General features: G+C 41.9%; 1 protein-coding gene across 2 annotated transcripts in view; it reads left to right on the top strand.

Annotated features, from left to right (window-relative positions):
• LOC110529018 (voltage-dependent calcium channel subunit alpha-2/delta-3-like) overlaps positions 1–19,614 on the top strand; it is a 76,044-nt gene extending 56,430 nt beyond the window's left edge. Inside the window, exons 15-38 of one of the 2 annotated variants that reach the window (XM_036983997.1) lie at positions 1,444–1,515; positions 1,658–1,738; positions 1,843–1,917; positions 3,302–3,385; positions 3,776–3,847; positions 3,961–4,022; positions 8,039–8,106; positions 8,309–8,354; positions 9,978–10,075; positions 10,900–10,993; positions 11,218–11,313; positions 11,449–11,567; positions 15,868–15,945; positions 16,250–16,311; positions 16,416–16,460; positions 16,654–16,716; positions 16,817–16,887; positions 17,023–17,098; positions 17,188–17,228; positions 17,355–17,410; positions 17,526–17,643; positions 17,958–18,070; positions 18,395–18,477; positions 18,661–19,614. In XM_036983997.1, the coding sequence (XP_036839892.1) occupies positions 1,444–1,515; positions 1,658–1,738; positions 1,843–1,917; positions 3,302–3,385; positions 3,776–3,847; positions 3,961–4,022; positions 8,039–8,106; positions 8,309–8,354; positions 9,978–10,075; positions 10,900–10,993; positions 11,218–11,313; positions 11,449–11,567; positions 15,868–15,945; positions 16,250–16,311; positions 16,416–16,460; positions 16,654–16,716; positions 16,817–16,887; positions 17,023–17,098; positions 17,188–17,228; positions 17,355–17,410; positions 17,526–17,643; positions 17,958–18,070; positions 18,395–18,477; positions 18,661–18,753 (1,866 nt within the window). In that variant the 3' untranslated portion in view covers positions 18,754–19,614. The remainder of the gene's footprint in view (positions 1–1,443; positions 1,516–1,657; positions 1,739–1,842; positions 1,918–3,301; positions 3,386–3,775; positions 3,848–3,960; positions 4,023–8,038; positions 8,107–8,308; positions 8,355–9,977; positions 10,076–10,899; positions 10,994–11,217; positions 11,314–11,448; positions 11,568–15,867; positions 15,946–16,249; positions 16,312–16,415; positions 16,461–16,653; positions 16,717–16,816; positions 16,888–17,022; positions 17,099–17,187; positions 17,229–17,354; positions 17,411–17,525; positions 17,644–17,957; positions 18,071–18,394; positions 18,478–18,660) is intronic. The other variant, XM_036983998.1, reaches the window with a different exon arrangement.
• Positions 19,615–25,333: the final 5,719 nt, after the last annotated feature.

The raw sequence follows: 25,333 nt of genomic DNA, 5'->3' as shown, positions 1-25,333 counted from the left end.
TAACACACTGACTCTACAATGGACTAATTAGAAAACTAAATACAGTATTTTTCACTGCGTGAGATATAAGAGGTGTGGCGTGTGAGTGTGACAAGAGGGTCAAATACGTGTCTCACAGCCAATGCATGAGAGTTGGGAGCTCTGAGACTGTCTTCTATTTTATTTATTTTTTATTTTACCTTTATTTAACTAGGCAAGTCAGTTAAGAACAAATTATTATTTTCAATAAGGGCCTAGGAACAGTGGGTTAACTGCCTGTTCAGGGGCAGAACGACTGATTTTTTACCTCAGGGATTTGTTCCTGCAACCATTCAGTTACTAGCTCTAACCACTAGGCTACCTGTCTCTAACCACTAGGCTACCTGTCTCTAACCACTAGGCTACCTGACTCTAACCACTAGGCTACCTGACTCTAACCACTAGGCTACCTGTCTCTAACCACTAGGCTACCTGACTCTAACCACTAGGCTACCTGTCTCTAACCACTAGGCTACCTGTCTCTAACCACTAGGCTACCTGTCTCTAACCACTAGGCTACCTGTCTCTAACCACTAGGCTACCTGTCTCTAACCACTAGGCTACCTGTCTCTAACCACTAGGCTACCTGTCTCTAACCACTAGGCTACCTGTTTCTAACCACTAGGCTACCTGTCTCTAACCACTAGGCTACCTGACTCTAACCACTAGGCTACCTGTCTCTAACCACTAGGCTACCTGTTTCTAACCACTAGGCTACCTGTCTCTAACCACTAGGCTACCTGACTCTAACCACTAGGCTACCTGTCTCTAACCACTAGGCTACCTGTTTCTAACCACTAGGCTACCTGTTTCTAACCACTAGGCTACCTGACTCTAACCACTAGGCTACCTGTCTCTAACCACTAGGCTACCTGACTCTAACCACTAGGCTACCTGTCTCTAACCACTAGGCTACCTGTTTCTAACCACTAGGCTACCTGTTTCTAACCACTAGGCTACCTGTCTCTAACCACTAGGCTACCTGACTCTAACCACTAGGCTACCTGTCTCTAACCACTAGGCTACCTGTTTCTAACCACTAGGCTACCTGTTTCTAACCACTAGGCTACCTGACTCTAACCACTAGGCTACCTGTCTCTAACCACTAGGCTACCTGTCTCTAACCACTAGGCTACCTGTCTCTAACCACTAGGCTACCTGTTTCTAACCACTAGGCTACCTGACTCTAACCACTAGGCTACCTGCCGCCCGCCAGACATGTTTATTTTGTATAAACATGCCTGTTTGGTGAAATATATTTTGGTGAAAACTTGGCACGGATGGATATTGTTGCTTAAATTCCTCTGTTGACTCAGATTAGCATTTAGCATCAGTCAGAAAGAGAATACTGTAGCAACAGCCTGTGATAGTTAAAACATAAGGAATCTCAGTAGACATGGTCTCTGACACTGTGTTCTGTCTTAGTCCAGAAACAAGAAGGGCCCCAGCCTGATGACCACTGTGGCCATGCCTGTGTTCAGCACCAAGAATGAGACGGTAAGTGTGTGTGTCTTTGTGTGTGTCTGTCTGTCAGTCTGTATTTTTCTTTCTTTCTGTCCATCTGATTGTCTGTGTGATACTCATTGAGTCTGTCTCTCTCTCTGTCATTGAGTCTTGTCTGTTTCTCCTCTCCGTACAGAAGAACCAGGGTATTCTCCTAGGGGTAGTGGGAACAGACATTCCCCTACAGGAACTTATGAAGATCATCCCTAAACACCTGGTACAGTGTCTAATAACCCAAAGTGATGACGCATTGTCATTTACTGTTCTCATACACTCTACTTCATGTAATCAATTATCTCTATATTATTTGTGTGCCTTCAGCTGGGTATCCACGGTTACGCGTTTGCCATCACTAACAACGGCTACATCCTGACCCATCCAGACCTGAGGCCACTGGTAATACACTGTCTCCTAAATACACTTGTCCCCTTACCTTAACTGTAACCTTGCCACAACATTGCATTAGCCCTAACCTGCACCTACACCTTGGACTATATAGAAAGCAGGAGAGCGGTTCATTGAATTGTTAATACATATAATGCCGCCAATGAATATGAGTGTTTTTAAAAACAGAACCAGTTTGAGTGAGTGAGCCTCCCAACTTGCTCGGTAGCAATCTATAATCCTCACCTTTTCCTTTGATATATGCATGCAGGGAGGGATACAGACCATTGATAGTACTGTAGGTCTGGCTGGCCCTGGCTAACTGAGCTAACAGTAACCCTGAGGTAACCCTCCTGTCCTGTAACTGTCCTATGCATAGACTGCACCATAGACACTCACCTGTAACTGTAGACTAGACCATAGACACTTACTCTCTGGGATCCTGCTTGGGTTCCCCCTGGAAACATGTTCTAGTGGATCTGTGTGTAACAGTGTCTGTGTTAAATTAGTGCCCCTGTGTGGGTTTTTCTGTGTCGTAGACTGTGATGTGACTGTGGGTGGTGTATTCTGATCTTGAACCAGACTCTATTGGACTGGATGTTTTTATGTTATTGGTTGTTGAATGAACTGATCAATTAGGCGTTATTGAACTGGGGACTTCTAACCTGGTGGAACCAGCCTGATGACACTATAGCTCAACATTCTGTTTGAGCGGTCAACATTCTGCACAGTGAGTCAGTCTGCTTGATCAGGCTACGAGTGTTCTGGTTTTGAGCAAAACAGTGTTAGTGAGGCCTTATAAAAGGTTCACTCTGAAATGGGTTTCATTTTATTATTATTTTTTTTTTTAATTACCCCTTTTTCTCCCCAATTTCATGGTATCCAATTGGTAGTTACAGTCTTGTCTCATCACTGCAACTCCCGTACGGAGTCGGGAGAGTCGAAGGTAGAGAGCCATGCGTCCTCCGATACACAACTCAACCAAGCCGCACTGCTTCTTGACACAATGCCCACTTAACCCGGAAGCCAGCCACACCAATGTGTCGGAGGAAACATCGTACACCTGGTGACCGTGCCGGCGTGCATGTGCCCGGCCTGCCACAAGAGTCGTTAGAGCGTGAAGTGACAAGGACATCTCTGCCGTCCAAACCATCCCCTAACCCAGACGACGTTGGGACAATTGTTTGCCGCCCCTTCGGTCTCCCGGTCGCGGCCGGCCTCGACAGAGCCTGGACTCGAATCAGGATCTCTAGTCGCACAGCTAGCAACTACGATTCAGTGTGTTAGACCACTGCACCACCCGGGAGGCCTGAAATGTGCTGTTTACACAGAACATCCACAGTGCAACCAAAATCTGAAACTGTTTCCCTCAAACGTGTGTTCCTCTGTGCCTCAGTACCAGAAGGGCCAGAAGAGGAGGAAACCCAACTACAGCAGTGTGGACCTGTCTGAGGTGGAGTGGGAGGACAAGGATGACTTTGTACGTCTAAACCCTGACATAACAAACTTTATACACACATCTGATTCCTAATACAGACAGACTGGTTTAATTTTAAATAATAATACTATTGACCGTATTCAATCCAAGACGTGTTATATAGTAGCACACTGGACAGCCAACAAGGTGCCTTTTAAAAGCAATGTCCCAGACATTCGTGGAGATCACATTCATGGTAAACGCTGCGGATGTCAGCTCAAGCGTAAATTACCTTTAAAAGGGGCATTATCGGCTGTCCAGTGTGTTACTCTGTAACGCGCCTCTGATTGAATGCTGGTCTGATCAAACTGAACAAATATAACACCTACTGGTGTCTAATAATGATGACACCAGAACTGCACAGACTCCTTACAGCTTGTTTTTCTGTTTCAGCTGCGTAATGCCATGGTCAACAGGAAGACTGGGACTTTCTCCATGGAAGTGAAGAAGACAGTGGACAAAGGGGTGAGACGGGAGGAGGAGAATGACTCTTACAGTTACTGTATATCAAAGACTGTGGACTGTAATGAAATCAGTGGATGAGTCCTCATGCTTCGTGCTTTCCTCTGTGCTATCAGAAACGTCTGCTGAAGATGCACAATGACTACTACTACACTGAAGTCAAGGGAACGCCCTTCAGGTTTGCGCAGTTTCCTATTTATCTTGATACATTCTCTAATGTTTAATGTACAGTGCATTCGGCAAGTATTCAGACCCCTTGACTTTTTCCACATTCAGACCCTTTGCAATGAGACTCGAAATTGAGCTCAGGTGCATCCTGTTTCCATTGATCATCCTTTAGATCAGTGATTCCCAAACTTTTTATAGTCCCATACCCCTTAAAACATTCAACCACCAGGGTCAGCGCACTCTCAAATGTTGTTTTTTGCCATCATTGTAAGCCTGCCACACACACACTATATGATACATTTATTAAACATGAGTTTGAGTTTGAGTTTTTGTCACAACCCGGCTCGTGGGAAGTAACAAAGAGCTCTTATAGGACCAGGGCACAAATAATATTATAAGAATAATCAATCATTTTGCTCTTTATTTAGCCATTGTACATATAAAACCTTATTTGTTCATCAGAAATGGTGAATAACTCACTACAGGTTAATGAGAAGGGTGTGCTTGAAAGGATGCACATAACTCTGCAATGTTAGGTTGTATTGGAGAGAGTCTGGCTTAAATCATTTTCCACACACAGTCTGTGCCTGTATTTAGTTTTCATGCTAGTGAGGGCCGAGAATCCACTCTCACATAGGTACGTGGTTGCAAAGGGCATCAGTGTCTTAGCTGCGTGATTTGCCAAGGCAAGAAACTCTGAGCGCAGCTCAATCCAGAAATCTGTCAGTGGCTACTGATTAAATTCAATTTTCACATAACCGCTTGTTGCAATTTCGATGAGGCTCTCTTGTTCAGATATCGTTAAATGGACTGGAGGCAGGGCATGAAAGGGATAACGAATCCAGTTGTTTGTGTAGTCCGTTACGAGAAAGTACCTGCGCAATTGCGCACCCAGCTTACTGGGGCGGCAGGGTAGCCTAGTGGTTAGAGTGTTGGAAGGTTGCAAGTTCAAACCCCCAAGCTGACAAGGTACAAATCTGTCGTTCTGCCCCTGAACAGGCAGTTAACCCACTGTTCCTAGGCTGTCATTGAAAATAAGAATTTGTTCTTAACTGACTTGCCTAGTAATAAATAAAGGTAAAATATATATGTATTTTTTTAACTCAAGTGCTTTGCTATATCACATTTGAGTTAATTTGCACACAAAAAAACATTCAGTGATGGAAAGACCTGTGTGTTGTCCTTGTTAATGCAGACAGAAAAGAGCTCCAACTTCTTAATTATAGCCTCAATTTTGTCCCGCACATTGAATATAGTTGTGGAGAGTCCCTGTAATCCTAGATTCAGATCATTCAGGCGGGAAAAAACACCACCCAGATAGGCCAGTCGTGTGAGAAACTCTTCATTATGCAAGTGGTCAGACAAGTGAAAATCATGGTCAGCAAAGAAAACATTAAGCTCGTCTCTCAATTTTAAAAAACCATGTCAATACTTTGCCCCTTGATAACCAGCGCACTTCTGTATGTTGTAAAAGCGTTACGTGGTCGTGGCCATGTCATTGCATAATGCTGAAAATACATGAGAGTTCAGGGTCCTTGCTTTAACAAAGTTAACCATTTTCACTGTAGTGTCCAAAACGTCTTTCAAGCTGTCAGGCATTCCCTTGGCAGCAAGAGCCTCTCGGTGGATGCTGCAGTGTACCCAAGTGGCGTTTGGAGCAACTACTTGCACGCGCGTTACCACTCCACTACGTCTCCCTGTCATGGCTTTTGCTCCATCAGTACAGATACCAACACATCTTGACCACCAAAGTCCATTTGATGTCACAAAGATGTCCAGTACTTTAAACATATCCTCTCATGTTGTCCTGGTTTCCAGTGGTTTGCAGAAGAGGATGTATTCCTTAATTAACCCCCATAAACCTTAACGGACATATACCAGGAACTGTGCCAGGCCCGTCACATCTGTTGATTCATCCAGCTGTAACGCATATAATTCATTGGCTTGTATGCAAAGCAGAAATTGTTTAAAAACATATCCTGCCATGTCACTGATGCATCATGAAACAGTGTTGTTTGATAAAGACATTGTCTGTATTGTTAGTTTGGGCCTTTTCCCCCAGCATTGTCCCAGCCATATCCGTGGCAGCAGGGAGAATTAAGTCCTCCACAATAGTATGGGGCTTGCCTGTCCTAGCCACTCGGTAGCTCGGTAGCTCACCATATAAGACGCTTCAAGCCCCTCAAAAAACTCTTGTGGTTTATTTTTCAAATGTTTATGTTACGTTTCTAAATGTCTTTACAAGAGTGAAGGTTTCCTGTGAGAGTAATGGTTAATGTGATGGATGTTAATTATTTGACTAGGCTACCTGTATTTGACATTGTGTTGTTATTTCGCTGAACACTAGATGGTTTAATTTTATTTTTGGCTGTGAAACGAGGCTACTCAGGTGAGAAAACAAACCTCACCCAAATGTTTAGCCCTGTTGGAAAATATAAAGGTACTGCTTGAAAATGATTATTTATTTATGTGAATCACATTTTTATTTGGCATACCCCTGACGGCATTGGGAATACCTGCTTTAGATAGTTATACAACTTGAATGGAGTCCACCTGTGGAAAATTAATTTGATTGGACATTATTTGGAAAAACACACCTGTCTATATAAAGTCCCACAGTTGACAGTGCATGTCAGAGCAAAACCAAGACATGAGCTTGAAGGAATTGTCTGTAGAGCTCCGAGACAAGTTTGTGTCGAGGCACGGATCTGGGGAAGGGTACCAAAAAATGTCTGCAGCATTGAAGGTTCCCAAGAAAACAGTGGCTACCATCATTCTTAATCATTCTTAAATGGAAGAAGTTTGAAACCACCAAGACTTTTCCTAGAGCTGGCCGCCCAGCCAAACGAGCAATCGGGGGAGAAGGGCCTTGGTCAGGGAGGTGACCAAGAAGCCGATGGTCATTCTGACAGAGCTCTAGATTTCCTTTGTAGAGATGGGGGAACCTTCCAGAAGGACAACCATCTCTGCAGCACTCCACCAATCAGACCTTTATGGTAGAGTGGCCAGACGGAAGCCACTCCTCAGTAAAAGGCACATGAGTTTGCCAAAAGGACATAAAGGACTCTCAGACCTTGAGAAACTCTTTGGCCTGAATGCCAAGTATCACATCTATAGGAAACCTGGCACCAGTCCTACGGTGATGCATGGTGGTGGCAGCATCATGCTGTGGGGATGTTTTTCAGCGGCAGGGATGGGGAGACTAGTCAGGATCGAGGGAAAGATGAACGGAGCAAAGTACTGCAAGATCCTTGATGAAAACCTGTTCCAGAGCGCTCAGGACCTCAGACTGTGGCCACGGTTCAGCTTCCAACAGAACAACGACCCTAAGCACACAGCCAAGACAACGCAGGAGTGGCTTTGGAACAAGTCTCTGAATGGCTTTGAGTGGCCCAGCCAGAGCCCGGACTTGAACCCAATCAAACATCTCTGGAGACAACTGAAAATAGCTGTGCAGCGACGCTCCCCATCCAACCTGACAGAGCTTGAGAGGATCTGCAGAGAAGAATGGGAGAAACTCCCCAAATATAGGTGTTCCAAGCTTGTAACGTAATACCCAAGAAGACTCAAGGCTGTAATCGCTGCCAAAGCTGCTTCAACAAAGTACTGAATAAGGGTCTGAATACTTATGGAAATGTGATATTTCAGGTTTTTTTTTAATACATTTGCAATCGTTTCTAATAAACTGTTTTTTCTTTGTTATTCTTTAGCTTTTCAGTACATTTATTGATTTATCCATTTATCTTGATCAATTCTCTTGATGTTCTTCTGTGAGTTGACATGATGGGCTGGTTCAGTGAGTGAATGACATGTGAATGTAACTGTTGACTATCTCTGCGGTTCACCCTACTCTGTGTGTGTGCGTGTGTGTGTGTGTGTGTGTGTATGTGTGTGTGTGTGTGTGTGTGTGTGTGTGTGTGTGTGTGTGTGTGTGTGTGTGTGTGTGTGTGTGTGTGTGTGTGTGTGTGTGTGTGTGTGTGTGTGTGTGTGTGTGTGTGTGTGTGTTTATATTATTTCTGTGTTCAGTGTCGGTGTGGCTTTGTCCAGAGGCCATGGCAAATTCTTCTTCAGAGGAAACGTCTCCGTAGAAGCAGGTAAGTGTCACTCTACTCTTGTCATTCACTCTCCCACTCCTTCTATCCTACACTCACTCAACAAACTACCAGTGCGTCATCAGTTTCACATAGGATCTGTGTATTCTGTACCTGTGGTCTGCCTTTTCATAAGGCCATGTATCAGCCCACTGAGCCTGGCCCTGCTGGAGTGTCACTGATCTGATGTTCATGTGTTTTTCAGGGCTTCATGACCTGGAACAGCCAGATGTTGCGCTGGCAGATGAATGGTAATGCAGGAGGTTATGGATAATGTTGAGTTAAAGGCTTGAGCTTGGTCAGACAAGCATTATATACAGTGGGAATCAGAAGTATTCACCCCCTTGGATTTGTTCACATTATATTGTGTTACGAAGTGGGATTACAATGGATTTATTTCTATTTTTTTTGTCAATGATCAACACATCATTCTCTGTAAGGGGAAGAATTTGTATTTATTTTTATATTAATTAAACACTGATATATCTTGATTTGATAACTTTTCACCCCCTGAGTCAATGCATGTTAGAAACACCTTTGGCAGAGATTACAGCTGTGAGTCTTCTTGAGTAAGTCTCCAAGAGCTTTTCACCCCTGGATTGTGCAATATTCGCCCATTGTTCTTTTCAAAATTCTTCAAGCTTTGTCATGGTGTTGGCGTTCATAATGAGACAGCAATTTTCAAGTCTTGCTATAGATTTTCAAGCAGATTTCAGTCAAAACTGTAACCCTTCCACTTAGGAACATTCACTGTCTTCTTGGTAAGCAACTTCAGTGTAGATTTGGCCTGATGTTACAGGTTATTGCTGAAAGGTGAATTTCTTTTTATCCTGAAAACTCCCCAGTCTTTGTCGATGTCAAGCATACCCATACCATGATGCAGCCACCACCACGCTTGACATTTATGCCAGAAAGTGTATTCTTTGCCATGTTTTCTTCTCTCCGGGATGACTTTAGTGGCTTGTCACATACAGGATGAATGTTTTGGAATACTTATATTCTTCTTTTCACTCTGTCTTTAGGTCATTATTGTGGAGTCACTAAAATGTTGTTGCCTCAGTTTTCTCCCATCACAGCCTTTGAGCCATTGTTTTAAAATCGCTAATGACCTTATTGGGGACATCCCTGAGCTGTTTCCTTCCTGTCCTGCAGCTCAGTTAATTTCAGGAGAACTACTCTATACGTGTCTGGGTTTTTTTATACATCATCCACAGGCTCAGCATAATTATTAACTTGACCATGCATAAAGAGATATTAAATGTCTTGTTCCCCATCTACCGATCACTGCCCTTCTTTGTGAGGATTTTGAAAAGCTCCCTGGTCTTTGTAGTTGAATCTGTGCTTGAAATGCAATACTTGACTGAGGGACCTTACAGATGGATGTATGGGGGACAGAGGAAGGGTTAGTCATTCTGAAATCATGTCAACTCCTATTATTTCAGTCCATGTAACTTATTCTGTGATTTGTTAAGTCAAATTTTACACCTGAACTAATTTAGGCGTGCTTAAACAAAAAGAGTGAATACTTATTAAATGACTATATTATTTATTACATTTTTTATTTGTAAAAATGTGTAGAATTTTTATTTTCACTTTCACATTATGGAGTATCTATGACCAAAAAAAATTACAATTAAATATATTTCCATCCCACTTTGTAACACAACAAAATGTGAAAAAATCAGAGGGCTACTGCTCTCTGTAAATCTCAGTAGGCATGATATGTTGAGTCATGTGACATAACAGCACATGTGTCTGTTATGTTATGGCCAAAATGTTGGTACTTTTCATTAAGTGTTTGGTAGTATTTAGACAGTGTATGACTTTCTTCAGTATATATTTTTGGGGTGTGTTTCTACCTGTTCATTTGACAGGACGTACTGCAACACAGACGAGTACAATGAGCACCGTTCTCTCTCCCAGATCCAGGCTATTAAACTCTACCTGACCGGACGCAAACCACTCATCAAATGTGAGCCACACCTCACTGGGATCTATAGGCCTACTAACTATAACCCTAACCCTCAGCCTTAACCCTATACCCTAACCCTCAGCCTTAACCCTGTACCCTGACCCTGACCCGCAGCCTTAACCCTGTACCCTGACCCTCAGCCTTAACCCTGTACCCTTAGCCTTAGCCTTAACCCTATACCCTAACCCTCAGCCTTAACCCTGTACCCTAACCCTCAGCCTTAACCCTGTACACTGACCCTTAGCCTTAACCCTATACCCTAACCCTCAGCCTTAACCCTATACCCTGACCCTCAGCCTTAACCCTATACCCTAACCCTCAGCCTTAACCCTATACCCTAACCCTCAGCCTTAACCCTATACCCTGACCCTCAGCCTTAACCCTATACCCTAACCCTCAACTATACCCTAACCCTCAGCCTTAACCCTATACCCTAACCCTCAGCCTTAACCCTGTACCCTAACCCTCAGCCTTAACCCTGTACCCTGACCCTCAGCCTTAACCCTATACCCTAACCCTCAGCCTTAACCCTATACCCTAACCCTCAACTATACCGTAACCCTCAGCCTTAACACTATACCCTAACCCTTAGGCTTAACCCTAGCCTCAGCCTTAACCCTAACCCTATACCCTGTCTGTAGAGGACTTGGTCATGTGTTTCCTGGACTGAATATCCCATCTGCTTCAGAAGACAGGAATTAATTATAATGATGTGAGTCAAAATAGAATGTACTGTTATCTAGTCATGATTGATGGTGGGGGATGACTCAGTCCTGTCTGTATAGGTTCCTGTAGTGAACCAGAACAACTCCTTTCTGTTGCAGGTGACAGGGAGCTGATCCAGGAGGTTCTGTTTGATGCTGTGGTCACAGCCCCACTGGAGGCCTACTGGACAGGCCTGGCCCTCAACAAGTCAGAGTGAGTCTTACCGACTAACTCCTAAACTGAACTAACTTCTTCTCAACTAACGTTGCCACTGTCCTGCACCTGTTGTATTACCACAGGTACTGTATGTAGCAAAGTGTCCCCTGTCATCGCCAGCGTACTGTCCTCTGTACTATGTGATATCATGACAAATATGCAGATTATCTCCCCTTATTATATTCTTACTGTACACTTGTTTGCTTCCATCATGTCTACAGGAATTCAGATAAAGGTGTGGAGATTGCTTACCTGGGCACACGCACTGGCCTCTCTAGAACCAACCTGTTTGTTGTGCAAGAGGATCTATCCAATCAGTGAGCACTATACTGAGCATCTGATGAATTAGTGAAATTAACACTGAGACAAAGCATTACAGCAATGACTTGTAGTTTCAGCAGTGACTTGAAGTTTCTCCTTTGAGTCCTTCATGGCTTCCTGTGTTCCATCAGAGACTTCCTGACAGCGGAGGATAAGGAGGGGGTGTTCAACGCTGACCACTTCCCTCTGTGGTATAAGAGAGCAGCAGAGCAGGTCCCTGGCACCTTTGTCTACTCCATCCCCTTTGGAGGTAAGGAGACACTGACACTAAATTTACCTTTACTACATCCAGAAATCCCACACCCACTAAATACACCATTACTCGACCTCAAAGTTTAACAAACGTTTTTATACGGACATACATCCATCGCTCGTTCTGTGTTTCCATTGTGTGGTTGTTGTTGCCTTTAAAATACTATTTTGTGTGTTGTGTAGTTTTTCTAAGTTGACTTTTTAATCATTCTTCAGTGTCTCTAATATACAGTAGCTCACTCAGCCAACACTCTGATGCAATACCATCTGTAGTGCATTCTCACACTCGAAAGTTCTTCTTAGTTTACCATGTTGTATGTATCTCTGCATTTCTGTGGGGATTCTGTGTCTCTGATAGGTTTGTCATGGAGACTGTGTATCTGTGTCTCTGATAGGGTATGCTGTACAGCTCACCTCTCTAACTCCTGTGTGTAATTAATGTGCCTCACTTTCCCCCCACTGATAGCAAGAGAGGAGAGGTAGAATCAGATCACAATCATACTGTTCCCTCTTTACCTGCTCTACCTGTTTTTATCTGTCTCTCTCTCCTCTCTCCTCTCTCCTCTCTCCATCTCTCTCTCTCTCTCTCTCCTCACCTCTCTTCTCTCTCCTGTCTTCTCTCTCTCTCCTCTATTCTCTCTCTCTCCTCTCTCTTCTCTCTCTCCTCTCTTCTCTCTCTCGCTCACTCCTCTCTCTTCTCTCTCTCCTCTCTTCTCTCTATCCCTCTCTATCTCTTTCTTCTCTCTCTTCTTTCTCTTCTTTCTCCTCTCTCTCTCTCTCGCTCTCTCAAGGGGTGTTGTATTACCTGGCTGAGCTCTATTGATGTCATTATACTCTATAACTATACAGAGTGGAATAGTGGGTTGCTCCTGTGTTAGAACCTGCTGTTTGAAAGCTGTGGGTATGGCGCCATCTTCAAGCTAGATAAGGTGTATCACTCATATTTATGTGATTTGTTCAAGGGTTGATGGACCCTGAGTGTACAAAACATTAGGAACACCTGCTTTTTCAATGATATAGACTGACCAGGTGAAAGCTATGATCGCTTATTGATGTCACTTGTTAAATCCACTTCAATCAGTGTAGAAGAATGGGAGGAGACAGGTTAAAGAAGGATGTTTAAGCCTTGAGACAATACTTTGGTAATAATCATCATATTGAAGAAAACCTGGAGTCACGCTCTGCCATGTTGTGTGGTCCTCCCACTACAACTCGCCGGGCTTATTAGGATACTGATGAAATAAATGAGTGGTGAAAGTGCAAGGTGATGAGCTTGATGCTCATTCCCAATAAATATCTAGGGTCTTATTTAGGTGACATTGTCGTCGATGCTTAGCTGCGCTTTGACAAATAAAAATAATCTTGATCTTTTTGTCCATAATCTCACCATGTAGGTTATAGATGAGCTGAGCCCATGTGCCAATACCAGAGTAGGTACATTTGTTTTGTGAGTAAACCATCAGTAGAGTTGAAACTATGATGGAAACCCATTGAACTTGTATTTTGTATTCGGTACATGGGAACTTAAGTGGAAAAGGTATTTTTATGTGCACTATGTCATCACGTAAAGCTTTTTATCTGCAACGTCAATTTGATAATAACAAAAATAATAACATCTTCCTGAATTATTATAATTACATTTTTTTTTCTGAGTGAATACAATTGCACTAGAATTGTCATATGTTTTGTAATTATTTATTTTGGTATACATACACTACTGGTCAAAAGTCAAAAGTCGTCATGAAAGCCAGTTTCATCACAGCGCTTGATAGTTTTTGCGACTACACTTGAAGAAATTTTCAAAGTTCGTGAAATGTCCCGTATTGACTGACCTTCATGTTTTCAAATAATGATGGACTGTTGTTTCTCTTTGCTTATTTGAGCGAGTTCTTCTTGCCATAATATGGACTTGGTCTTTTACCAAATAGGGCTATCATCTGTATACCACCCCTACCTTGACACAACACAACTGATTGGCTCAAACACATTAAGAAGGAAATAAATTCCACAAGTTAACTTTTAAGAAGGAACACCTGTTAATTGAAATGCATTCCAGGTGACTAACTCATGAAGCTGGTTGAGAGAATGCCAAGAGTGTGCAAAGCTGTCATCAAGGCAAATGGTTGCTATTTAAAGAATCTCAAATATGAAATATATTTTGATTTGTTTAACACTTTTTTGGTTACTACATGATTCCATATGTGTTATTTCATAGTTTTGATGTCTTCACTATTATTCTACAATGTAGAAAATAGTAAAAATAAAGAAAAGCCCTTGAATGAGTAGGTGTTTGGACCGGTAGTGTTATGTATACAGTGCCTTGCAAAAGTATTCATCCCCCTTGGTGGTTTTCCTATTTTGTTGCGTTACAACCTGTAATTTAAATGGATTTTTATTTGGATGTAATGGACATACACATAATAGTCCAAAATGGTGAAATGAAATGAAAATAATAACTTGTTTCAAAAATGTATACAAAATTAAAAACAGAAAAGTGGTGCGTGCATACTGTATGTATTCAACCCCTTTGCTATGAAGCCCCTAAATAAGATCTGGTGCAACCAATTACCTTCAGAAGTCACATAATTAGTTAAATAAAGTCCACCTGTGTGCAATCTAAGTGTCACATGATCTGTCACATGATCTTAGTATATATACACCTGTTCTGAAAGGCCCCAGTGTCTGCAACACCACTAATCAAGGGGCACCACCAAGCAAGTGGCATCATGAAGACCAAGGAGCTCTCCAAACAGGCCAGGGACAAAGTTTGGAGAACAGATCAGGGTTGGGTTATAAAAAAATATCAGAAACTTTAAACATCCAACGGAGCACTATTAAATCCATTATTAAATAATGGAAAGAATATGGCACCACAACAAACCTGCCAAGTGAGGGCTGCCCACCAAAACTCACGGACCAGGCAAGGAAGGCATTAATCAGAGAGGCAACAAAGAGACCAAAGACAACCCTGAAGGAGCTGCAAAGCTACACAGAGGAGATTGGCGTATCTGTCCATAGGACCACTTTAAGCCGTACACTCCACAGAGCTGGGCTTAATGGAAGAGTGGCCAGAAAAAAAGCCATTGCTTAAAGAAAATAATAAGAAAACACGTTTGGTGTTCTCCACAAAGCATGTGGGAGACTCCCCAAACATAGGGAATAAGGTAATCTGGTCAGATGAGACTAAAATTTAGCTTTTTGTGTCACAGCCGTCGAAAGAAGTGGACCAAAGTGCAGCGTGGTTAGCGTACATTTTCGTTTCATTTAAAATGTTGCCAACAAACAAAGAAACAACCGTGAAGCTTACAGGGCTATAGTGCCACTAACAAAAGTAAACTACCCACACTGAAAGGAGGGAAAAAGGGCTACCTAAGTATGATTCCCAATCAGAGACAACGATAGACAGCTGTCACTGATTGAGAACCATACCCGGCCAAAACATAGAAACATAGAAAACAAAACATAGAATGCACACCAAAATCACACCCTGACCAACCCAAAATAGAGACACAAAAAGGCTCTCTCAGGTCAGGGCGTGACATTTTGGCCATCAAGGAAAACGTTATGTCTGGCGGCAAACCCAACACCTCCCAAGAGAACACCATCCATGTTTTTCATCAGCAGGGACTGGGAAACTGGTCAGAATTGAAGGAATGATGGATGGCGCTAAATTTTGCCTTGAAGAATAGGCACGTTATAGAGACGTACTCCAAGAGACTTGCAATAATTGCTGCAAAAAGTGGCTCTACAACATATTGACTTTGGGGGGGTAAATAGTTATGCACGCTCAAGTTTTCTGTTTTTTTGTCTTATTTCTTGTTTGTTTCACAATAAAAAATATTGTGGATCTTCAAAGTGGTAGGCGTGTTGTGTAAATCAAATGATACCAAAAAAAAAAGTATTTTAATTCCAGGTTGTAAGGCGACAAAGTAGGAAAATTCCAGGGGGGTGAATACTTTCGCAAGCCACTATATATATATATATATATATATATATATAAACACAGGTTTAAACAAGAAAATACATACCATATATATATATGGTATGTATTTTCTTGTTTAAACCTGTGTTTTGTTAGACATGTTTGATGTAGGGAAGTCATTTGATGGAAACACATCTCTGGTTGGAAAATGTGCATGTTGTTTTTATGCAGATTTTAGAATATTCCCATTCAAATCTGTTGCCAATTGGATGGAACCTAGCTACTGACAAATACTTTTTGGTCAATTTTTATGCAATTTTTTTCTGTTAAATGTCTGCTAATGTCTGTGTTCTTCTGTTTTCCTGTTTCTCCTCAGGAAATGAGAATAAGAGTGTGGTTTTGGCCAGCACCGCCATACAGCTGCTGGATGACAGGAAGTCACCCATTGTTGCATGTAAATTCACTAATCCCTCATTTAGAGTACTGTAAGGTTTTCCTGGCCTAAACTTTTAACTGTCATATTTTCTATATAAATGCCCATTGAAGACATTTCAAGAGACCCCTTTATCAGAATCACCTTAATTCACCATATATACACGTAACAGGAATTACACCTGGTGAAATAGTGTTGACCACAATAAACAGAATGTACAGACAGAATATATAGATAAAGAATTGACACAATTTACATAAATGCTTACTTCCTCTACTAGATGTACAGTGTGCTGACAGTTCTGTTTTTCTCAAATCCACTATAGCCGTTGGGATTCAAATGAACTTGAATTTCTTTCAGAGGAAGTTCTGGACCGCTAGCAGACAGGTAGACACACACACACACACACACACAAATTCACTCATTCAAACTCCAGTGACATTATGTATTTATTATTGAATGAAATGATTCATCATATTGATTTGATACAGTGTGCTGCTCTGGATGGGAAGTGCACCATCAGCTGTGATAATGAGGTAAGAACAGAACAGTCCCTGTCTGAAACTCCCCTCATTCTACTTCTGGTTTCTGGGCCTCTCTCTTTTTGACTTATCTTTCCCACTTCCCGTCTGTATCGTCTCTGACCTTTCTCTGTTCCCACACGCTATTGAATTGCTGTATTATGTCCTGTGCTGATGATGTGTATCTTCCTATCTTCTCTATTCTCAGGACATCAAGTGTTACCTCATAGACAACAACGGCTTTATTCTGGTCACAGAAGACTACTCTCAGGTACCACTTACATACACAAGACACATATGTCTGTCCCGTGGCCTGTTGCTCTCCTAGGTCTTAGTATTTGCCTTTAAATAAACCATATTTTCTTCCTCAGACAGGGGAGTTCTTTGGCGAGGTGGAGGCTGCTGTTATGACCAAGCTTCTCCTCATTGGCTCCTTCAAGAGGTTAGAGAAGCAATAATATTACAATCATCATACCTACAATGTCTCTCCTACACAGTCGAACACACACCGCCATGGCCTACACACATTGGTGCACACACATACACACACTAATGTCCTAGTGTCTCGTCCCTGTAGGATCAATCTGTATGACTACCAGGCTCTCTGTAGAGAGTATGCTGGCAGCAGTGACAGTGGACACTGTTTATCGCATGTAAGTTCCACCCCAAAATTATTTACTAGCCTTACATCAAGTCAATGTTAAATCCACTTAATGCAAATGTTTAATTGATTCTCTTCCAGCCCTTCTCCATTGTGAAATGGCTCCTGACTGAACTAGTAATGTGAGAATAATACTATCACCATGATATAGTACAATTATTAAAGATCCACTGATTATCAACCACATAGAAATGGTTTGTTATATAAATGTACATTTTGAATGTGTATGTTTGTGTCTTCCTCGTCAGTTTCCTGCTGGAATTCAACCTGTACAGCTGGTGGCATGTTGACCTCTCTGTCAAAGGTCAGTATGTGTGTGTGAGCTCAAGTGTGTGCACATGCATGAATGAGTGTGTGTGTGTGTGAGAGAGAGTCATGTGTGTTTTTAGTATGTTAACATTTACATGTCTCATTTGTAGCCCAAAACTCGAGGGGAAAGACCATGTTGGTGCCATGTGATACTGAGTACCCTGCCTTTGTCTCTGAGCGTACCATCAAAGAGACCACGGGCAACATTGACTGTGAGGGCTGTGTCAGGTACTGGGAATACAGTTACCTTTGCATTAAGCACTTATAAACTCACTTAACCTGTGTTGATAGTGTTTACAGGATCATGCCTTAGTGGGATAATATTACAAGCAGCAACTGAATCGACTCATCTCTGTCTGTCTGTCTGTCTGTCTGTCGCTCTGTCTGTCTGTCGCTCTGTCTGTCTGTCGCCCTGTCTGTCTGTCGCCCTGTCTGTCTGTCGCTCTGTCTGTCGCCCTGTCTGTCGCCCTGTCTGTCGCTCTGTCTGTCTGTCTGTCTGTCGCCCTGTCTGTCTGTCTGTCTGTCTGTCTGTCTGTTCTCAGATCTTTTGTTATTCAGCAGATTCCCAGCAGTAACCTCTTCATGGTTGTCGTGGACAACAAATGTGACTGTAGCTCCACCCTTCCAGTTTCCATGGACCCCATTGAGATTATGTATATCCTTGTGAAGTTTGGGAATATTAAGTGTGTTTTTTAGTAAAAAAGGTTTTGAGTGTGTTTTTACTAGGAAGGGTTTTTGAGTGAGCTTTTGTAAGTGAACTCAAACATTTGTTTTCTGAGAACATCAACAGCTTCTGAGTTACTTCATAGTCAGAGGTATTAATACATTTCTCATACATGTAGGTCTTTTTGAAGCGTGCAATATGTTTTTTGTTTCTCATCAAGCTACAATGATGTTGCAGAAACGGACACCACAGTGTCAGTTAAATGCATATCTGAGGTTTGGTTCATCAGTATTTCCATCCTTAACCCCTCTGAACACAACGAATCTCTGAAATGTGATAGGCTGAAGTTTCAGAAGGACAGGAAGCGGCCAGAATCATGTCATCCTTTCCACCCGGAGGTACGTAGTATGTATTTGCTCTGTGATGACATGAAAATGTACATGAACACCTGTTTTTGGTTGAGTAATAATGTGACAGTTAGCACGTATGTGACCATCTGTATATTGTCTGAACCATATAGATACATAGTGTATATATTAATTCTAGTATCTCTGTTTTGATGCCCCCTGTGTCTGCTGCAGGAGAATGCCATGGAGTGTGGAGGAGCAGCAGGCCTGTCTGCCCCCCTCACAGGAGCACTGCTCTCCCTGCTAGCCACTCTCTTCACCAGATGACCATACCGCCGCCGAAGCCCACCACACTGGACCCAACACTGGACCCAACACTGGAGAGACTGATAGACCGGCTTTAACACACCATCAAATGCTGACGAAGCGCAGGGAGCCTCGCCAACCAGAAGAACTTGCTCATAACTAACTGAGTTGCTTATCGCTAACCAGCAGAGAAATAATGAATAAGAAGGCATTGTTCAAGATAAATAGAACACTGTTCCAAGAGGGAAACCATATGACCATCAGACTGAGAAATAACTACGAGAAAGCATTGTGATGCAATGATGACATTCTGAGAGCATTACAGAGCAAAGAAATCAATATCCCTGTGTACTTTACCTGCACTGTAGAAAATAAGACCTTCTATGTCAAGGCAGTTATGAAAGAACTAGAAAAAAATGTCACCTTTTAAAAAGAGTGGTCTATCTTTACAATTGAAAAGAAACTGATAAAAATGATAACATATATCTGCAATTGTTTTATTTTTTGAGCTAAATATATGTAGCATTATCTTGGAGAATCTAATTCTGTATTTTGGGAGATGACAGGGATCATGTGAAGTAAGAGATTACAGGATGGTTGAAGTCCATTTATTTAGCCTGCTTTTCATTTTTACAGCAGTGAACATTTCATACAGAGTAAAAAGATGCATGTGATGGATAAAAACAAACATACTTAAGTTCCATGAAAGGAATCAAGTTCAGAGCTCTGGCTGCAAACTGAAATATGAACATTTGCCTGTTTTAAGAATGTTATTGTTACCTTGACTATAACCCCTAATGCTGACCTCTACCCTTGAACCCAAACCCCCTTCCTTTAAGAAGGCTGCTAAAATCTCAATAAACACAGACCTATTTTCCATCATCTGTCTTTCAGCTTTATTTATTTAACAGCATTTTGAAATGTGTTAAATTCTTGTATTTTTAGAATGTTAACATTTACATGTCCCATTTCCAGCCCAAAGCTTGAGGGGAAAGACCATGATGGTACAATGTGACCCGGAGTACCTACCCTAAATTTGTCTCTGAACGTACCATCAAAGAGACCACAGGCAACATCGACTGTGAGGGCTGTGTCAGTTACTTGGAACACAGTTACCTAGGTGTTAGGCACTAATAGACACTCATATTATTTGCATACAGGGTAATGTCGTATTGGTGGAGCAGCATTACTTAACCTTCAAGCATCAAACTGAATTGAATTGACCTCTCTCTTTCTTTCCCTCTTTCCTTCTCTCTTTCTCGCTCTCTCTTCAGCATCCTCATGGTCGTCGTGGACAACAAGTGTGACTGTAGCTCGATGTGTTTTTTTGTAAAAAGGGTTGTGCGTGTTTTAAGTAGAATTATTTTTTTTGTGAGTAGATGGGTTTTGTAAGTGAACGTTTGTTTTCTGAGGTACTTCATAGTGTATAAATACAAAGTGAGGTAATGGGGACAAATGGAAGACACCTGGTGGGGGGTGGAAACAAGCACAAGACAGGTGAAACAGATCAGAGTGTGACAGGTGTGTTTCTAGCTCCAAGAGTAGGGTAGTATCTAACAATTCACAACAATATACACTCATCTAAAAGTAAAATAATGTAATTAAGAAATATATAATTATTAGATTGAGCAATGTTGGAGTGGCATTGACTAAAATACAGTAGAATAGAATACAGTATATACATATGAGATGAGTAAAGCAGTATGCAAACATTATTAAAGTGACTAGTGTTCCATTATTAAAGTGGCCAGTCACTCCAAGTATATGTATATAGGGCAGCAGCCTCTAAGGTGCAAGGTTGCGTAACCGGGTGGAAGCCAATTAGTGATGGCTATTTACAGTTTTTACAATCCCTTTGGCACTAATTTCAGAATCTTGTGGTCATTTTTCAAAACTCTAGACACAAAACGGTCATCACTTGTTACACAGGCTGTCCAATGTTCAAAACAATGTATTGTGCATTCATATCTTTAAAGAAACCTTGCACTGGTTCAAATAACTCTTTCATCATGAAATACCATAGGAACATTCATTTAGATCACCCAAACACAATGTACCGATAGTTTCACTGTATAGTTGTTCATACAATCATTAAATATTGTAGTACAAAATATGTGATACGTGTTTCATTATGGTACTACACGTAAATACATCACTGTAAAATGACTAGTGATACGTGTTTCATGTAGTGATACTACAGACACATTGGAATCATTGAACAAAATCTGAAATGCATTGAGGAAATACAATAAAATCACAACATAGGTCTCCTTGAATCAAAGCTAAAATAATTAGCTACAAAAAAGAAAAACACTACAGTAAAACGTCAACTGCAGTGTTCCTCCCCTGGCTTACTGTAAAAAACAAAACAAAGGATTGATTACTGTACTTCTATATTTCCATCAAACCTGTCTTGTAGATTTGGCCACAGGTTCTCATCCACATTACAATGGATGTTTTCATTGGCCAAACATCTTGGGAAGAATCTTCGGGCAGGGTGAATCCAGGCCTGACACTGGTCTGCCGTGATGTCATTGCATACATCATCCATGGCCTGGAGAAGGGTGGCTTGTTCCTGAGGGCGCCTATCATATACCTTTCACCTCCACTTGGAGAAAAATGTCTCAATCGGGTTAAGGAAAGGAGAGTATAGGGGTAAGTACAGGGTGATAAATTGTGGATGGGCCTGAAACCATGCTTGCACCATTTGAGCATGGTAGAACCTGACATTATCCCACGCAATGACATAGGTCACGACAGCTCTACAGACCTGATTTATCTCATCAAGAAGGTTACAGGGAGAGCTGCTTTATATGATCCAATACGAGGTTTGTGTCCCACCATGACATCAGCTCTACAGACCTGATTTATCTCGTCAAGAAGGTTAGACAAGGAGAGCTGCTTTATATGATCCAATACGAGGTCTGTGTCCCACCACGACATCAGCTCTACAGACCTGATTTATCTCATCAAGAAGGTTACACAAGGAGAGCTGCTTTATATGATCCAATACGAGGTTTGTGTCCCACCATGACATCAGCTCTACAGACCTGATTTATCTCATCAAGAAGGTTACACAAGGAGAGCTGCTTTATATGATCCAATATGAGGTTTGTGTCCCACCATGACATCAGCTCTACAGACCTGATTTATCTCATCAAGAAGGTTACACAAGGAGAGCTGCTTTATATGATCCAATACGAGGTTTGTGTCCCACCATGACATCAGTTCTACAGACCTGATTTATCTCATCAAGAAGGTTACACAAGGAGAGCTGCTTTATATGATCCAATATGAGGTTTGTGTCCCACCATGACATCAGCTCTACAGACCTGATTTATCTCATCAAGAAGGTTACACAAGGAGAGCTGCTTTATATGATCCAATACGAGGTTTGTGTCCCACCATGACATCAGCTCTACAGACCTGATTTATCTCATCAAGAAGGTTACACAAGGAGAGCTGCTTTATATGATCCAATACGAGGTTTGTGTCCCACCATGACATCAGCTCTACAGACCTGATTTATGTCATCAAGAAGGTTACACAAGGAGAGCTGCTTTATATGATCCAATACGAGGTTTGTGTCCCACCATGACATCAGCTCTACAGACCTGATTTATCTCATCAAGAAGGTTACACAAGGAGAGCTGCTTTATATGATCCAATAAGAGGTCTGCGTCCCACCACACCGTCTTCCGATATAGCCGCACACATGGTGATGTTGGCCCCATGTTGTCCAGGTACTTGGTTGGTTGCCCGCTGGCCAATGAAATTCCTCCTTGTCTTGGCCAGGTTGAAGCCTGCCTCATCCAAAAATAGGAATTTGTGAAGGTTTTCATCAGCATCCAGCTCCATCACCCTCTAGAAATACATTTTGGAAAGAGAATTACAATGATGTAGAATTTTGGGGGAATTTTTCACAACAGGCATCAGGAACATACTCAGTCCTCAATTGCTTCACTCTGTCTGCATTTCTTTCAAAGGGCACACGGTATAGCTGTTTTTCTTTCAAAAGGCACACGGTATAGCTGTTTTTCTTTCAAAAGGCACATGGTATAGCTGTTTTTCTTTCAAAAGGCACACGGTATGGCTGTTTTTCTTTCAAAAGGCACACGGTATGGCTGTTTTTCTTTCAAAAGGCACATGGTATAGCTGTTTTTCTTTCAAAAGCCACACGGTATAGCTGTTTTTCTTTCAAAAGGCACACGGTATAGCTGTTTTTCTTTCAAAAGGCACACGGTATAGCTGTTTTTCTTTCAAAAGGCACACGGTATAGCTGTTTTTCATTCAAAAGGCACACGGTATAGCTGTTTTTCTTTCAAAAGGCACACGGTATAGCTGTTTTTCTTTCAAAAGGCACATGGTATAGCTGTTTTTCTTTCAAAAGGCACACGGTATAGCTGTTATTCTTTCAAAAGGCACACGATATAGCTGTTTTTCTTTCAAAAGGCACACGGTATAGCTGTTATTCTTTCAAAAGGCACATGGTATAGCTGTTTTTCTTTCAAAAGGCACACGGTATAGCTGTTTTTCTTTCAAAAGGCACACGGTATAGCTGTTTTTCTTTCAAAAGGCACACGGTATAGCTGTTTTTCTTTCAAAAGGCACACGGTATAGCTGTTTTTCTTTCAAAAGGCACAAGGTATGGCTGTTTTTCTTTCAAAAGGCACACGGTATAGCTGTTATTCTTTCAAAAGGCACACGGTATGGCTGTTTTTCTTTCAAAAGCCACACGGTATGGCTGTTTTTCTTTCAAAAGGCACACGGTATGGCTGTTATTCTTCCAAAAGGCACACGGTATGGCTGTTTTTCTTTCAAAAGCCACACGGTATAGCTGTTATTCTTTCAAAAGGCACACGGTATGGCTGTTTTTCTTTCAAAAGGCACACGGTATGGCTGTTTTTCTTTCAAAAGGCACACGGTATAGCTGTTTTTCTTTCAAAAGGCACACGGTATGGCTGTTTTTCTTTCAAAAGGCACACAGTATGGCTGTTTTTCTTTCAAAAGGCACACGGTATGGCTGTTTTTCTTTCAAAAGGCACACGGTATGGCTGTTTTTCTTTCAAAAGGCACACGGTATGGCTGTTTTTCTTTCAAAAGGCACACGGTATGGCTGTTTTTCTTTCAAAAGGCACACGGTATGGCTGTTTTTCTTTCAAAAGGCACACGATATAGCTGTTTTTCTTTCAAAAGGCACACGGTATGGCTGTTTTTCTTTCAAAAGGCACACGGTATGGCTGTTTTTCTTTCAAAAGGCACACGGTATAGCTGTTTTTGTTTCAAAAGGCACACGGTATAGCTGTTTTTCTTTCAAAAGGCACACGGTATGGCTGTTTTTCTTTCAAAAAGCACACGGTATGGCTGTTTTTCTTTCAAAAAGCACACGGTATAGCTGTTTTTCTTTCAAAAGGCACACGGTATAGCTGTTTTTCTTTCAAAAGGCACATGGTATAGCTGTTTTAGAGACCCCTGGTGCCTTTTCAGCATGCGCGCAATAGTCGGCAAACTTATGGCTTCCACATTATTGAACATGTCATTATTGTCCAACATGTGCTGCCGAATTTCTGTAAGGTGAATATCATTTCTGGCCTGAACCAAATTGACCACAGCCCGCTCTTGTTGGTCAGTCAGAATTCTGCCTCTGCGTCCCCTATTTGGCCTAGTCTCAAATCTGCAGGGAAAATTACAGTAAGAACCCATTTAGTCACATCACCTACTCTGTACTCAGATTTCATTGGACACTCTTTGCTGTTGCTGCCGCTGTCTTGGTCCCTGGCCTTGTCCTCTACCACGTTCCCCCACACCTCTCAAACGAGGCCCACGACCACCTCTCAGAAGGGGTGCTTGTCCCCTGACATTCGTTTGACCAATACGTCTTCCTCGTCTTCCTCCTCCCACTGCTTGACCTCTGTTGTGACCTGGATCACCTGCCGGCTGAATGTTATCGCTATGTTGTTGTAGGTGGATACCACTAATTTCACTATATACTCATACCACAATGTGAAATCAATCATCAGTAACGAGTTGTCAGTATTGAAAAAGCAATTACAAGTGCCTACATACATACACTCACTAGCCACTTGCGTGTTAATGCAAATAGCCTGCTCCTTTGAACAGAGAATCATGTGGCAGCCTGCAACTCAACATATAGAGTATATAGAGTAGAGAGCTTTAGTTATTGTTCGACCAAACATTAGAACGAGCAAGATGCGTAATCTAAGCAACTTTGACCGTGGTATGATTGTTGGTGCCACACATGGTGGTTTCAGCATCTCAGAAACAGCTGCCCTCCTGGTATTTTTACACACTACAGTCTCTAGAGTTTACAGAGAATGGTGCGATAAACAAAACACATTCAGTGAGCGGCAGTTCTGTGGGGAAAAACACCTTGTTAATGAGAAAGGTCAGAGGAGAATGTCCAGACTTATTCAAGCTAACAGAAAGGCCACAAATGCTCAAATAACAGCCGTTTAAAACAGTGGTGTGCTGAATGGCATCTCTTAACGTACAACACCGTGAATAATTCAGGCTGTTGTGGAGTTAAAAGGGGGTCCTACCCAGTACTAGATAGGTGTACCTAATAAAGTGGCCGGTGAGT

The sequence above is a fragment of the Oncorhynchus mykiss genome, chromosome 7, assembly GCF_013265735.2.
Source record: "Oncorhynchus mykiss isolate Arlee chromosome 7, USDA_OmykA_1.1, whole genome shotgun sequence".
NCBI lineage: Eukaryota > Metazoa > Chordata > Actinopteri > Salmoniformes > Salmonidae > Oncorhynchus > Oncorhynchus mykiss.
Note: the sequence above shows the minus strand (reverse complement) of the source record. Positions and strands in the feature narration are given on the sequence as shown.